At 38.9% G+C, this 15,925-nt stretch overlaps 1 protein-coding gene across 8 annotated transcripts in view; it reads right to left on the reverse strand.

Moving 5' to 3' along the window:
- Positions 1 to 15,925, reverse strand: part of MYOM1 (myomesin 1) — a 69,428-nt gene that overhangs the window by 30,966 nt on the left and 22,537 nt on the right. For 5 of the 8 annotated variants that reach the window (XR_010999421.1, XR_010999437.1, XM_068191317.1 and 2 more), the window contains exons 10-19: positions 13,183 to 13,324; positions 10,896 to 11,095; positions 9,234 to 9,290; positions 8,735 to 8,859; positions 7,385 to 7,568; positions 6,479 to 6,653; positions 4,105 to 4,226; positions 2,895 to 3,221; positions 1,125 to 1,321; positions 245 to 371 (exon numbers count right to left, since the gene is read on the reverse strand). Coding sequence is in view for 6 of the 8 variants with exons in the window: in XM_068191317.1 (XP_068047418.1) it covers positions 245 to 371; positions 1,125 to 1,321; positions 2,895 to 3,221; positions 4,105 to 4,226; positions 6,479 to 6,653; positions 7,385 to 7,568; positions 8,735 to 8,859; positions 9,234 to 9,290; positions 10,896 to 11,095; positions 13,183 to 13,324 (1,656 nt within the window). In the remaining 2 variants the exon portion in view is untranslated. The remainder of the gene's footprint in view (positions 1 to 244; positions 372 to 1,124; positions 1,322 to 2,894; positions 3,222 to 4,104; positions 4,227 to 6,478; positions 6,654 to 7,384; positions 7,569 to 8,734; positions 8,860 to 9,233; positions 9,291 to 10,895; positions 11,096 to 13,182; positions 13,325 to 15,925) is intronic. The other 3 variants (XM_068191363.1, XM_068191369.1, XM_068191353.1) reach the window with 2 other exon arrangements.

Here is a 15,925-nt window from a genome sequence, read left to right on the forward strand (position 1 = left end):
CAAAGTGCCAGACACAGTAGAGGAACAAAGAAAGAAAGATAAAGAAAACTAAAGAAGCTGCTTGTAAAATGCTACTAATTAAATAGGGATTATGTAAGGCATCACTGTAATGGTACAAAATCAAAGTGCTGGCAATTCAAGCCTGGCCATGAACTTCAGTGTCCCACTGATTCCCCTGCAAAATGCATGCATTAGATAATCAGTCCCAGAGCACCCCTGGGCTGTGTCCCACTCAGGATCCTACCAGGCACAGCAATGGTCCACTCTTCGCATTTGAAGGGCTTGCTGGGTTTGGAGGGTGCCCCAACCCCCGCCAGGTTAGCAGCAGCCACCTGGAACTGGTACACCATGTTTTCCTTCAGGTTTTGGATCTGCAGGATCAATAAAATGGTACTTATAAACTTTGGACTAGGACTTCAGAAGAAAGTCACAATGGGAATTGTTGAAAACATGAGCATGCTTTTAAGTATGCCTGAAGATTGGAAGCATTATTGACATCTTAACATGATAATTATCTTGGCTTTTCCTCTGATCAGTGATGGAGCACACATGAGTGATCTTAGCACACTCAAATTGCAACCCCCTTTTCCTATTGATAGACACTTTAGTAGCCAGAGAGAAAAAAAGGTACTGCTCAACAATCATCTTAGTCTGTCTTGTGGTCTGGAGCAAGTTCACTTAAGGCAAGAGTTGTCCTTACAGTGGGGTGAAACTTAGCCCTGGCACTGCTTTTCATTCCTAAAGCAGCTCAACAAGGTTGTCTCTAAATTGGGTCAAGAACTGATCACAAAAACCAGCTGGCACAGAGCTGGTTTTAGCACCAGCAAGCACTGGGATATGTCCCCCAAACCAGTAGAAGTCCAATTTATTATGAGGGCCTGACTTACAAAATATCAGACTATGTCAATGAATTTACAGATGACAATTGGTGCCAGACTAATGAGTAAGTGTACAAAAAATTTTGCAGAGAAGTTTAATAGGGCTAAATAAATTTATCATTGTGGAATTCAAACCCTCTGAACAGTTATTTGTACACTGAATCATAATTCATCCCACGCCATCTTTGAGATTTGATTTGAAAACACTGCCTGCTCCCCCAGCAATAACTAGAGTTAACCTCTTACCCTATATGCCCTCTCAGTAACAGCTTTAATGTTGGCCTCCTTCCATTTCCCAGGAACTCCATCAACCACTTCCCTATAGTTCACGTAGTAGCCGGTGATTTCAGTTCCACCAATGGCTTCAGGTTGTTTCCATCCCAGCACCATCGAGTCACGGACACTCTCGAGTACCACGATGTCATAAGGTGGAGATGGAGCAGCTGTTTCAATGTCAATAACACGTGAGTAGGAGGCAGAATTTCAGGCTTGCTTTCACTTACCGTATTCAGGCGGCTCCTACCCTGCGTTTCCTAATTAGGACAATATTTATGTGCTCAAGGGAAGTTTCTGGAGCTGGAATAAGAAATGCAGGATGAAAGCTTCCACAAACCAAATGCAAAATCCAAATTGCATAGGAATTAGTTTTCAGGATCCCCTGTTTTTGAAAAGCAGGCTGATACATAGCAAAAGAATGTGTTGCAATTGCAGCTTTGATGCAAGTGATCAAGACTCACTTTACTCTGTGAAAAATGAGGAACTAAAACTAGCATTGCAGGAAGAGCAAAAAAATTTGAGATGCAATGATTTGTTTTCTTTTGCAGAAAGCAAACCCCTTTTCACAACATAATATTCATTGTGATTTCTTTTTTTTTTTTTTTAAATAGTCTCACATTCTTTTCTCTCAAGAATTGCCTTTATTTGTTTCTTTTCTTCTTTTAAATTTATTTACTGGGCAAATTTTATCATTGCACCCATCATGTGGTCTTACCTTAATGGAAAGCAGAGTGATCATAGGCACTGCAGTATGACCAGAAATGGAACATGTCTGTTACTGGAACTTACATTAAAAAAATATGTGGCATAATCCTCCTTCTTAGATTTTTTTAACAATAAAGAAATCATTCACTTCATCTCAACCCACTTTCTTATATTTCTTCTTTATCTAATAGGAAAATGCTTGCCCACATCCAATATTTAACATACCAGTGAAAAGCTTTACTTTTGCCCCTGAAGTAATACTTTGGATGGAAATCCCACATCATATATGTTTCCTTTTGTGTGTAATGTTTTATATTGGTGTCAGCTAGGCCCAGGTGCCCCTAATTTGTTTTCTGTTCAACATTTTGTGTCTCACTTCAAAGGCCTAGGGAGTAGTTTAGTTCTTTGTCCAGGTATCAGGACTCAAATGAAATTCAAGTCACACGTATCTTGGGCAAAATGGGTGTTTAGGCACTGAAATTTAAAACATGATTTTGTGCATGTGCCTATAACTTGATACATTTTCCTCCTTACATATCACTATTAGTCAGATATAGAACACAACATTCATTAGCACAGTGTGTCAGCAGGTAAGATGTAGCTTAGGCTAAAATCCACAAAGGATCTTCATATTTCCTAACAGAACACAGATTGTCATGCTTACCATCATAAACAGATTTTGTTTCCTTCCCACATATATAACCCAGAGAACTAGGTAACCAGATTCCTAAAAAATTACTGAAGTGATTTAGAAATAATAGATCACCTTGGATACATTAATATGCAAACAAGCTATTAAATTACTAACCATATTGATGTGTTTCACTTTCATTAACCACTGAGTTTGTAAAATTATTTCAAATACCATTACATGCATAATGATCTTAATGGAGAGTAGACCACGTAAGTAATGAGTTTGATAGAAGATGCATCACTGTAGAGCATGCCCATGTGTAGCACAGTTGAACAGAAGTTACAGCAGTCTGAAGTGGACCAACCAAAGCAGCAAAATCTATTTATTTCATTATTTCTCACCTGTATCTTTCTTCTTTGTAACTTTTTCCACTGTCAAAAGATCCCCAGGTCGAGACTTACTTGCCTGCTTAGCAGCAACTTTTTGTGGTGCAGATGTGACAGCATCCTTAACCATTTTTCTTGTGTTACTGTCTCCTGTACTCCCCAGTTTGCCACAGCTATTGGACAGTGTCTCTCTATTAAATTTAGCATTGCATTTTAGCAAAGCATCTGTGTCAAATATAGGCTGGGAGGCCTCATGCATGCCTTCCCAGCTGGTAGTGCGGTCTGTTAGTCCAGCAGCTTTACCACTCAGTTCAGGACACACACCATGAAGCAATCCTCCCCCTATAATTGCCAGAAAACAGCAAAGACATTTGGATTTAGAACACATTCTATTTTCTTCATTTAGGCAACAGAGTTAAGAAATGCATGCAGTGAAAAATGCAGCTGAAGTATGACAAGTCACTGTATTCACACACAAAATGTTAAGCTTGAATTCAAGAAAATTTGAAATGCATAGAATACCTCTCAGCCTGCTCACAAATAATGCATAAGTAAAGTTAATAGTATTACTTTGCTACAGTTATTTTAGTCTTAGATCTTCCAGGTCACGTTTGTGTTCCTATGAAGATGATCTCACAAAATTGCCCTAGGCCACATGTCTCTGCTCTAAGGTTGAGAGGTATGCAGCTTCAATACAAATGAGAGTGAGGGTGTTGCAGACATACAATTCATTCTAGTCCAATGATCTCATTAATCTTTATGGATTAGTTCAGGCAGTGGCAAACAGAAACAATCCATCAGCTAAGGGAGAACACACAGGGTTATAGAAGGTTTACAGACAACATATTGCACTATTAGCTTTAGTCATGGAAACAAATTTCTTAGGAACTGACTGTATATAGGATGGTGTGCATTCGAGGTGATATACCAGATTACAGAATCAGAATGACATTCCCATTTTCCAGGATACCTATTAAGTGAACTTGGCAGTGCTCTCATACAGTGGTTCAAAAGAAACACCTGAAGAAAACTGGATGGTGAAGGTGAACAGTCTACAAGAGGGCAGTGAGTGTGAAACTATGTCTGTGAGACTATAAGATCTATGGATAAATTATTATTTGTGGGCAACATTGTGAATCAAAGCAATTAATTAGTCACTAATAATTACTGAGAACATATTTACTTAATTAATTACCATTGAAAGGGGCAAGGGAAAATAGCTTACCAATGGCTGCTTTCACCTCTATAGGCTCCGATTCCTGTGAAAATTCACTGAGTCCCGCTGCATTAACAGCTCTGACTCTGAAAATGTACTTCTCACCAGTGTTGAGCCCATGGCAAACGAATCTAAAACAAACCAGTCAAGAAATACTTAGGAAGTATTCTAGAGAAAATAAAAGTTTTAAGGGGGAAAAGAAAACATTTCTTCCACGATATTTATCCTGGTTTCTAAAAACCAAGGACAAACCATGACCCCAGCCACTTATATGAAGGTCAGAGAATGCAGAATCTGGGCATCTCATTCACACAGGAAAGTCTAAACTCATCTCTTTTAAGACACACTATTTAAACACTCTTTCCTTCTTGAGACTACACAGGTTTCTGTGTTACCAGAGGGTCTACCTTACTTCTGCCTGTGTGTAAAATACACACTTCCTAATAGAAAAATGTGAAAATCTTCACCGCAGGTAAGGTCTATATTTGATTCTTGTGGGATATATTCATGACACAAGTAAAAGACACATGTAGCACAGGTTCCCATAAATCCCTTCCAATCATAAATGTAAAATTGCAGTGTTCAAAAAAATTACAGGGCATTGTACAGGAGATAAATTATTTTTGTACTTCACTTTCTTGCTTCAATACTTGACAATAATCCAAGTCAGACAAATTCTTTTATTTGAAGATGTTTATTTGATAATCTAATTGCCATATTAAAAAAAACCCTCATAAATTTTCTCTGGCATCCACCCTGAAAACACAAAATTTCCGAAGACAGGAATCATTTATTTAGGAATAGATTGTGGTATGGAAATTTAATTTTTTGTTTAAACCCCATTTATTTTTCAATAGGCATTTTAAGTGTATTTTATTCCATGTTACTTTGGTTTTGTTCTACTTCATAATGTAGTAATAACTGCACTACCAATGCTGATGTCACACAATTGCATATGAAGCAACTACAATGTGGAAAACAAAATCAAAGTTTTATTTTGGAGTAAGAAAAAAATAACCTGAATCAAAATTTTCAAAGTGGAATTTTCCCTACCCATTCCATCAGACTGTTCCAAATTGTTTGCTTTCACCAGGATGTGTGCAGAATTTCAAAAGATCAAAATATACTGCATAAGGCAAAATATGAACTGCAGATAATGCTTTAAGATGGACTTAACCAGAAAACCCAAGAGTTAACAGACAGCCTATGCCTGACTGTATCATATATTATATCACACTGACTAAAAATGCAGTGATAGAAACCTATGCAGTGCACTTGTATCACAATATTTAGTAACTCAGAACAATATTTTTATTTCTATGATGATTAAAGGTCATACATCATATTTTAAAACAAGCAGAGAGCATGAAACTTCACCCACTTTCAATATAACTGCAACATGACTCATAGAAATAGATATGAAAAGATGTAATAATGGCACATATAAATATAAATACAATATAAAGGCACTAAAGAATGCATAAAATAAATTGTTGTGTCTGTGTTCAGCTAAGTGAGATTTTAGGTACTTCTGATATACTAAGCATTTACAATGCCCTTCTAAACAGCAAAGCTGGTCCAGGAGTATTTAGCAGAGACTTACTTATTGTAATAAGGGTTGTCATGGATAGCAAGTACAACTTAGCAGAATCAAGCAGGGATTACTTCTGTATTGACATCAATCCACTTGAGGAAAAAGTTCTGCACTTACTCTTTCAGACTGTGAAGATTGCATACTTATTCAAACAAAACCAAATCTGATTTATCTCAGGAAGTTTTAAATTTTGATTATTTTTTTCTGACTGGAGACCAAACTTTATATCGGTAAGAAATGTGGGTTTGTACCCAATATTTAAGAATGTTCATTAATTTCTTGATGATTACAAGTGAAAGAGCAGTCAGAAAACAATATTTTTAGTGGGATTATAGTCCACATGCCCTCCTGACAGTCTGGCTACATAGTCCAGAAATGTTTAGAGCCGTCTTCCAAAACAAAGCACTTTGCTTCCAAACATTATGCAGCTTAGTTTTCCACACTTGTAACTTCAGTCGTCCCTCAGTGTCCCGCTTTTCATCAAGCTGATAGGCTGTACAATGGCTAGAAGTAGTAATCTGCTTCTCTTTTCTTCCTTAGCAATGTCTATATTTCTTCCCCCTTGACTAATTGTTTCTAATATAAGGTTAAATATAATTTCTCTTTGGACAAAACTCACTGTTTGAAATATGTTTTTACAACTTCTTAGGAGCTTCACATGCAAGAGGGATTCCAGTCTGCTGACTACCACAGAGACATTAGCTCTACTACTACTAATGGCTGGAAAGCACATATATCCAGTAAATCAGACATTGGTGACCATAATTTCCATGTTTTAAGATTAATTACCTTGTGCCTTTCACTGGATTGTTGTTACATGGTTCCCAACGACCAGATCCTTCCACACTTGACTCAATGTAGTACCCAACCAGCTCCTTGGCATCTGGGGGCTCTGTCCAAGTGACAACAACTGAAGTATCTGTATTCCTAGTTGGCATAATACGGCCAGGAGCTTTGGGAATATCTGTGGGAGAGAAGCAGAAAAAAATGAGTGGCCTGCTGGTTAAAGCTTACAAATAAATTAAGCATGAAATTCTATTCTTGATTATACTAGCATGACTAATACAGATTTAACCTTCAAAAAACTGCTCTGATTTAAATTAAGTAATCTATCAGGACAGGACAGGAGATGTTTTACTCTTCTTAAAAAATGTATTCCATGGGCATCCAAATGCTCTGAGAAGTCAACATGAAACTAACAGAGATCATTTGGGAATTGGATTGAAATCTGCATTGCTGTTTGGAAACAAATTGGTGATGTAGGTGTAGCTACTGATGACTTTCTGTATTGAACATCTTGGCTTCTCTTCCAGTGAAAATAGTCTCTGCTTTCATGTAAGTATTAAATTCTTCACTTTTGTTTAATTTGGCAAACAAGGAAGGTTAGACTCTGCTGATATCTGGGCTTATTTTCAATAAAGACTCTAAGTAAAACAAAACATTTTTGTACTTCCTCGAGTTTTCATTTTCTTTTGCTATTTGCAGTCTTTGCAGTTCTTGGCATCGTTATTTGCAGCTTAATCTCCTTGCTTTGCATCTGTCATTTGACTACATTAAAGGTTGAGCAATCCAAACAAAAATTATTTTCGCTAAAGGGAATAAATCGCTGACTGCTTTTCATACACTTGAATTATTTCCTGGGCAAACTGGAAAGTTACCCTGGAGGTAATTTAATACACACAACTACATGCTTACCAAGTTTGTCATCCACTACAGTGGCTTCAGTTGCTTCTGAGGGTTCACCAATTCCAGCTGAATTGCAGCAGCGAACTCGGAAGCAGTAGGATTTGCCTTCAGACAAATCAAAAACTGCAAAGCGAGGGGACTTCACAGGGATCTCGGTGTTCACCCTTTGCCAGTCCTCTGTGCCAGCAACACACTGCAGTCAAACCCAGAAACCCCATTTAGAACCAGAAACCACGTTTAGAACAGAAGTATCTGAAGGCTGAGTATCTCACACAACAAGGCTTTCTCCCCGGACCACTGAATTCATGTCTGCTGTGGAGAATAGGGAGACACATCCTTTCTTTGGGCCTTTCCACGGAATGAGCATATTTCAAAGCTTATGAATCTGCCAGATGTTCACTTACTCCAGAAAACATACATAAAATATTACTGGTTTTAATATACCAGAGCTAAACCCTCTCCACTGCAAGGAAGTGATGTTATTAACTACACCCAGTCTGGACCACTTTCAAAATGAGTTTTGCAGATATTCAGCATTATTCTAAGAGCAAAACCCTAACATTACCACTTTGCTTGTAGATGCTCTTGTGGCACTCTTAGTGGTTTTGGGGTGGCTTTCAGAATTAATATGGATTTGACCCTCATTTCCCAGAAAAAAAAATAACATTTGCAATTAATTTGTGAACTGTTTTTACTTCCGTGCCTAGAAATTCTGCATACCATGATCACTTATACCACAAATACTAGTGATTAATTTTTTCCTTTGATTTACATTAAGAATAATTTCAAGTAAATGGTGTTCTGGTTTCTGAGGGATTCAAATTCTCATCTGACTATGTGAAATTAGTGCTGAGTACTCAGGATGCAATCGATTTTTAAAAAACTTTCTTATATAGACAAGCTTCATTTCTATAAATTTTATATATATATAATTCTATGTATAATATAATATGTCGATCATATATATTTATGAGATACATATACATAAAAATAAATGTGTTATATATATATATATATATATATATATATATATATACACACATAACCACTTGACTTTGCTCTGTGCTTTCACATTATAGAAGGAGTTTTGTTCTCTCTACTCCAGGTAGGTCAATGACACAATTCAAGAAGAATATTACTGGGTGTGATACATTCTTCTTCTACTTTCCTATTTCCCATCTTTCTTTTATTCCTTGTTTATCTTAATTTACAGTTTGACAGTTATCTTAATGAACTTCTAATCCTTGCCCTAATTTGCAAGTCTCAGACAGAAATGAGACTTAACCAGAGGTCCAGAAGAGATGACAAAACAAATGTAAATTATTGCCATAGCATGATTCTGATTTTGTCCAATTTTACCTTTTCCACAAAGTACATGATACCCTCATGGCCCCGCTGTCCAGGAGGTTTCCAGCTAAGCACAACATAGTTCTTGGTGGCCTCAATAACTTGGAGGTCTGTGGGGGGACCAGGAACAACACCCTCTGAAGGACAGAAAAGAATAGGAAAGGGAACTTGGATTTAATTCTTCCATTTTTGTACCAGAATTAGCATCATGATTGAAAAATAGGAGTATCAATATACCTCAGCACTTAATCTTTTTTTTTAAATGTAGAGGTAAAAGTCTTCTAAATATTGGGTTTAAATTTCCTTCTTTTAATTCTAAGCATGATTTGATTAGGTCCTGAATAATGAAATTTCAACTCAAAAAACAAGTTGTTGAATTATTCAAGGTCAAGTGACTCTCAGAACAACAAATTTTGTGTGTGTGCCAAAGTCCACTGAACTCACTCAGAGCTTTCCTAATTACTCAACCAGCTTCACATTAGACATTTGTAGGCAAAAGGGCTGTGTTTACCTGCAGGTTCTTCCTCAGTCACAATAATCTGTCCAGTCCAAGGAGCAGAAGGGTGACCTGAAACAAATGTCAGAGAGAAAACAATGAGAACAATAAGAAAACTGACTCTTTCGTGGTTCAAAACTAACAATTGCAAGATCCCCATGAGCTCCATTTTTGGTTAATGCTGTTGCTGTTGCCCATGTAGCAAGCTAGTTACCCAAGCTAGCTGTAGGCTTACCAGCTTGAATATTGAGAGCAGCTCAGCATTTTACATAGCTAGAAAACTTAATCCACTGAAACATCTATTCCTTCCTGAAATGTCACTGAAGTCTCCTAGGTGACAAGCAGAGGTATTTGGTTCACTCAGCTCATCACTTTAAGAGAACTAGTTTCAGCTTTATTTTCCATCCTCTATCCCTTTGGTTTAACAGTTCACTTGTTAAGGGAACAACCAAATTCCTGCAGGCTGCATCTTGTCTCTTTTTAACCACTTTCTCTCATATTACCAGCTTGTAAATCATGGGTCACAGTCACAAACAGTAACAGCTCGGCCTGACTCAGCATGTCCACTTGATAAACTTGGGTGTCTCTCTGAGTAACCAATATGTTATCACACTATTGCAGTTATGCAGCTTTCAACCAGGTCAGTGCACTTTCAGAGATAATTTTTGCAAACACTGTTCTCCGCCTCCACGTTGTTCACCTTACATTGGCTGATCTGATTTGGAGATGAAAGAAGAGAGGAAGAAAGGTGGAGAGAAAAATTATGAGGGATGAGAGCAAGAGATATAACAGGAATAGAGCACCAAACACAGACTTCACCTCCTGTGACAGCTTCCATGCTGCCCATTGAGAAGAAGAGCCCTCTGCCCTCCCCAGGCAGGGTTTCAAATGTCTGACTGAGTGCAATGTTTCTTGGCAGGGCCAAATCTCCTTCCTCTGGCCTTTTGTTTTATCTTGAATGGAAACCTAGATCACCTGGCTGCAGCACTGTACACAGAAGCTCATACAAGCTGGGACTGTGGGAGCACTGTAGCTTTGTGTACAATATCCCTTCACCATTTTAAATTGTAAAGCTTCAGAAATATGTAGAAATAGCTTTTTAATAGAAGTAGAAATTTATTTTAGGCATATGATTATGCCATATGCATAGAGAGGTGGTTTTGGAAGCAAAATGTCTGAGACATTGTGAGGCCACAGGAGAAATATCCTTGACTTGTAAAATGCTAACCTTAAAGCAGAGAGCCTCGGATCTGTTGGGCTGTCCTGGTGTCGTTCTGATGTTATTACAAGACTTGGATTGTCACACGAGAATAGAATCGGCCACCCTTGTCTGTGGCTCAGAGAGAGACTATTCACAGGATCTGTTTAGCTATTTTGCTGGCGGAACAAAAGCAAATATCTCTAGGCAATTAAACTCTCCTGTGCCTTTTCCCCCACTTCCTGCAAGTTTGGAGCATAGCACTGCAGTCAGCCAAAGCCATTTCAGCAGATAGAACACGGTGCAAAGAGCACCGAGATGATTTCTTGGCAAAGCTGTCTCCAAAGAGTATTTTGGCTTTGCATTGCTCCCTCTGGTGGGATTTTGAAGGCTTATGAGTTGATAGTCCTAATTTATTTTTTTTTAATGAGTTGAGACTTCTTAAACCTCTCATGCAACCTGTAAAAAGCACATCTTACTTCTAAGCCTGGCTCTGTCTGCAGGATCCAGAGCAGCCACAGGCTCTGACACCCGGGATGGCAGGCTGACACCAGCTTTGTTCACAGCTCGGACTCGGAAAATATAGGAACGGCCTTCAATCAGACCAGTGACAGGAAAACGAGCAAACTTCACAGGATTCTCATTGCACTGGGTCCAGTGGGAGGTGCCAACCTCACACCTGAAAAATACAAACAGCAGGAGCAGTGCTGGGAAGGGAAAAACATGAACTCAGGGCACCCCCACGCCTTTGCAGCTTCGCCATCTGTTCATGCTCATTGGCTGGTCCGTACCAGTTTCCTCAGCAGAATTATATACTGCTGACATCAAAGCAGCTGCACCAAGGCATCAGGCTGAAGTACCAGCTGGGCATGCACTAAATCCCTCACAGCTGCACCCTTCTTTCCTGAACTGAAAAGGGATAAGAGCAGATTCACTTCACTGTTTAAACCCTCCAAAGCACGCTTAGGGAGTGTCAGCTTTAGCTTACTTGAAGGGACAGGAAATATGCATCCCTTGCCGTTGCCAGAAGGACACTACTTCATTGTTCCTGCACAATGCTGCACTGTACATCCCAAAAGATGCTGGGCTTCATGGGGTGCAGAAACCACCACTGTGAGTTCTGGGACCAGCCCAGCACTGAGAGCTGTGAATGGGGTAAAGTGGGGCACTCAGTCAGGCCCTGCTTCAGAGACCAGATCACTGGGCTGCCAAGGGAGGCTGGGGTGTGCTGCCTGCAGTCCCTACAATGACAGGACCCAGTGTGGTGCTGCTGGTCCCACAACCGTGAAACCTCCCACATATCAGGAGGTTGGTTTATGGCAGAAGGAAGATATGATGAGTAACCACCTCAACTCAGAGAGGCAGGAGAAGCCTGTGGTGATGGCTTCCCTGTATCCAGCAACATGATCAACAGAAAGGTGACCTTTCAGCTTGGAAGAGACTATCTGGTGAGATATCTGCCAAAGAGAAGGTTACAGCTCCTACCCAGATTTCTTGATACATGCAAGAATCTCTCCTAAGAATTGTTACCATCCCACTCAGGGTGGTTTTGTGGCTCTTGTGTCTGCTTGGAGTGAGGGATGCCCAAGCTTTGCTTCTACCATTAACACAGATCAGTCCTGCAGGCTCAAGTCACCCCCTCAACTCCACAAGGCAGTTAAGGGCTACCCTGGCTGAATATTTGGGTCCTTAAATACCTTTAGTGGGATCCAACACTGGAAAGCAGTAACACAGCTTTGAATTTGGAAGCAAATGCAGAATAAACAAGGTGAACACAACAGAAAAAACAAAATGCCATTTCTCTTGCAGATACTTTCAGTGCTAGCATCCCTCAGTAGCCTAGTTTTAAAATGAGATATTGTTCAGAGTCTAGTCCTGAATTTTGTTTAGGATTTTTCAATGAATGTTAAAGAGCCATAGCTTAGATCTAGCAGAGCATAATTACAGCAGTGACTGGCACTCAAAAATTATCAAAACAGTAAAGTTGTATTTGAGTGTTAGATTTATTTCACAAAGCAATACCCTCTTTTTACAGAGATATACTTTATGCATATTCAAAGGCATAATATAATGGCATATATATATATAAATGTTTGAGTGTTTTTTACATTCATTTGAATAAGCCCAGAGGAACCTAATATGATGAAATTATTATTACTGAAATTCAAACAAATATTACCAGCACTGAAAATCACTGCAAGTCTCAAAATACTGACTTAATTTCCTATATCACAGGCTTCTAAGATCCTGCCACTGTATGTTACACATGGAGGGTTCATATTTTTAAAAATCATTTCCATGAAGCTTGTGAATCTAAGAGCTGGAATAACAACAGCATTTGGGAAAGAAATCTAAGTCCCTTTGAGATAGTATTTTGCTTTCTGGTGCATAGTAACTGTTAGGAGAGAGGCAAGAAAGCCCTAGTGCTGAAGGAGCCACAGCTGCCTGATGCAGAAGAGCTACCCAACACTACAAAATCCTGAGGCCTCTCAAGCCTCAGAGGAAGCAGCGAGGGTTGAACTGTGCAGATCTGGCAGAATCCTTTCTATGCAATTAAATGAAGCAAGATGTGATTATTTCCATGAAAGTTAGATCAGGGCCAGCCAATCAAAAACAAAACAAAACAAAATCAATTTTCTTCTGGTCAGTAACAAGAATGAAAATAATGAGCTACTTGTTTTATCTCATGTTTTTTCAATGTATCTTTAGTTTTTTGAGTTGGAATGAGCAGCAATATGAATTCTCCAGTCCAGCACACTCACTGACCTGTCAATGAAATATCCAAGGATGGGGTTTCCTCCATCGACAGCGGGTTGCTTCCAGGAGACAATGACATAATCTTTGTTGGCATCTAAGCACTGCACATCTAGTGGTGCACCAGGGGCACCAGGGATTTCAGCATCAGCATCTGTGAGGATGGAGAAATATGTTTGCAAATGTGTTCTTTCACAATTATTAATCGCTAAGGACCAAATTGTGTTCCTAGTGACTTCAAAAAAATATTTGCTTTTATATTGCTAGTGTTTTCTCAGTTTTGGCTTTCCTTTGCAACATTTACAAATGTTATTGCAAATGTAATTCACCTAGACATTTTAAATAGAATTAGTACCATGCATTCTGATTAGGGAGCTGCGAGAGACATTGTTGAACTAAAAATTTGGGAGTCAGGCAATAGTTGAATTAAAAGTATTCACCCACTGGATAAAACAATACTGAGTCAAATATGCCCACTTAACAAAATCATTGTTTGATTTTGGTTGGCTGTGAACTGCAAAGGTACCAAAACCTTTTTAAGTTTAATTATATTACACATAGATTATCACTGTGGAATAGAAATGTCATAAGGATAAGCATATTATTCCTTTCAAGTGTTTACCACAAATCTGGGACTGCTGGTGTCAAAAGGCCTTGACTTCTGCATCAGTTTTTGGACATGTCTTATCTAAAGCTTTGAAAAATAGTGCACAATGCTGGGCACTGTTTACAAAGAGTCTGATTTGTGAGATGGTGCAATCTTCATGTAGAGAAAAATAACCTTTGCTGGAAGATTCTGTGAAAGACTTTCAAATAAGAGATGTTGTTTCTCTGAAGGATAACATCAAGTTGTACAATTGAGAGCTACTTCAAAAGAAGACCTAAGAGTTATACACCTGAATAAAAAAATTTTTGCTAATAAATACTATTCATACATTCCATATAAATCTGAATTCTCAGAAAGGTTTAATGTTTCAAGGCATTACAGGTTTTTGGTTTACAGTATACAGTAATCCAGATTTTTCATTATTTTGACTTTCATGAAAAAATGCCTTATTAGAGAATTTAATATGCTTCATTAAGTAAAACAATAGTCTTCCTAAAAAGAAAAGAAAATCCCAGCAACTCTTTGCAGAGTCTTCTCTTATAGGCAGAGTAGCATCACATGGAGCTTTTGAAGCTGTGCCAAAGTTGCCGAGTCCAGGTTCTAATTACAGATAACTTGATGCATTTTTAAAAATGGTAAAAAAGAGAGTAAACTATCTAGTTAACATCACAGAATACTAAGAACATTAATATAATAACAAAATGTCTTCAGTGACCTCTTTATGACAGGTTTTAATTGCCTGAATTTACCACTTGACAGAACGTGAGACAACAGTTTCTTTCCAAGACAGACTGGGAAACAGCTGGGAGAACCAGCACTGCTGGTCAGCCTCTAGGAGGCTAGGATTTCATCCCTGATGGCTTGCTGACAAATGATGACCTGTAGCTGTGGTAGAGGAGTCACACATGCTCTGGAAGCCCATCTGAATGTGTAACATTATGAGCCCCCCCTTCCATTGATACACTGATTTCTGTGTGTGACACAAAAAGACAACTGCCCCAGCTTAAATACAAGATCTGCCATTTAAATGAAAGTTGGCTACAGTTTAGGAGGAGCAATGAAGAATACAGTAGACAACCAAGATTGTGGGGACCATTTAAATAGGAATGTAGAATATAATTAATGTAGATAGAATTTGTTAAACACACCCATTGGCTAGGAAGGTACTCTACTGAAAGGGGTGGGGGATTCTGTCAGGTCACACCTATGTTGCCAGAAGATGTAATAGGATTGAGGGTGATCATTTATTTATATAGCAGCACAATGTAAAACAAATAAAGACAAGTCCTATTTCTTGTCACAGAAGCTCATTTCAATAGGCTCTTTCTTCAGGCGATGAAAACGTCTGCTTCAGTTGTATTTTCTGGGCAGGTTGTTGTCTCACAGTTCTGCTGGACTTGGCAACAAGGAGCCATTCTGGGCAAGGTCTCAGAGCCAGGAATTTCCAGAGCCTTTTGAACTAGCATTACACACTTCAGCTGCTTTTAGCAGCTGGGACAGATATAGAATCAGCACACTACCTGATAGCCATGGCTCCTCTAAAAGAAATAATTCTCAATGGATATTCAATGAAGTTTTTGATGGTACAAGCAAACAACATTCACAAAAATTACATTTTAATTCTACTCTTCATTGCATTACTTCAGAGAATCACACAGTGGTTAAGATTGGCAGACAGGTCCAGGTATTGTCTAGTTTAGCCCCTGGCTCAAAGCAGAGTCAGCCAGAGCTGTTTGCCCAGGGCCATGTCAAATCAGATTTTGGGTGTCTTCAGGGATTGAGACTGCACATCCTGTCTGGGTAACCTGTTCCAGTGTCTTCTTTACTCCCTTCCATCAGGTACACATGGATAAATTCCCCTCATGACCTCTCTTTTCCAGGCTGAACAGTCACAGCTTTCTCAGCTTTTCCTCATATGAAAGATGTTCCAAGCTGTAAATCACATTCACATCCCTTCAGTGGCCTCACTTCAGTGACTCCATGTCTCTTTTGTATGGGGGATCCCAGAATTGGATCTAGCATTCTAGATGAGCCCCACTAGTGCTGAGTAGATGGCAAGGATCACCTCCTCAGCCCGCTGGCAATGTTTTTCCTAATGCAGCCCAGGATGCCGCTGTCTTTGTGACAAGGGCACATGTTCACCTTGGT

This window comes from Anomalospiza imberbis, chromosome 1, assembly GCF_031753505.1.
Source record: "Anomalospiza imberbis isolate Cuckoo-Finch-1a 21T00152 chromosome 1, ASM3175350v1, whole genome shotgun sequence".
In the NCBI taxonomy this organism is placed as follows: domain Eukaryota; kingdom Metazoa; phylum Chordata; class Aves; order Passeriformes; family Viduidae; genus Anomalospiza; species Anomalospiza imberbis.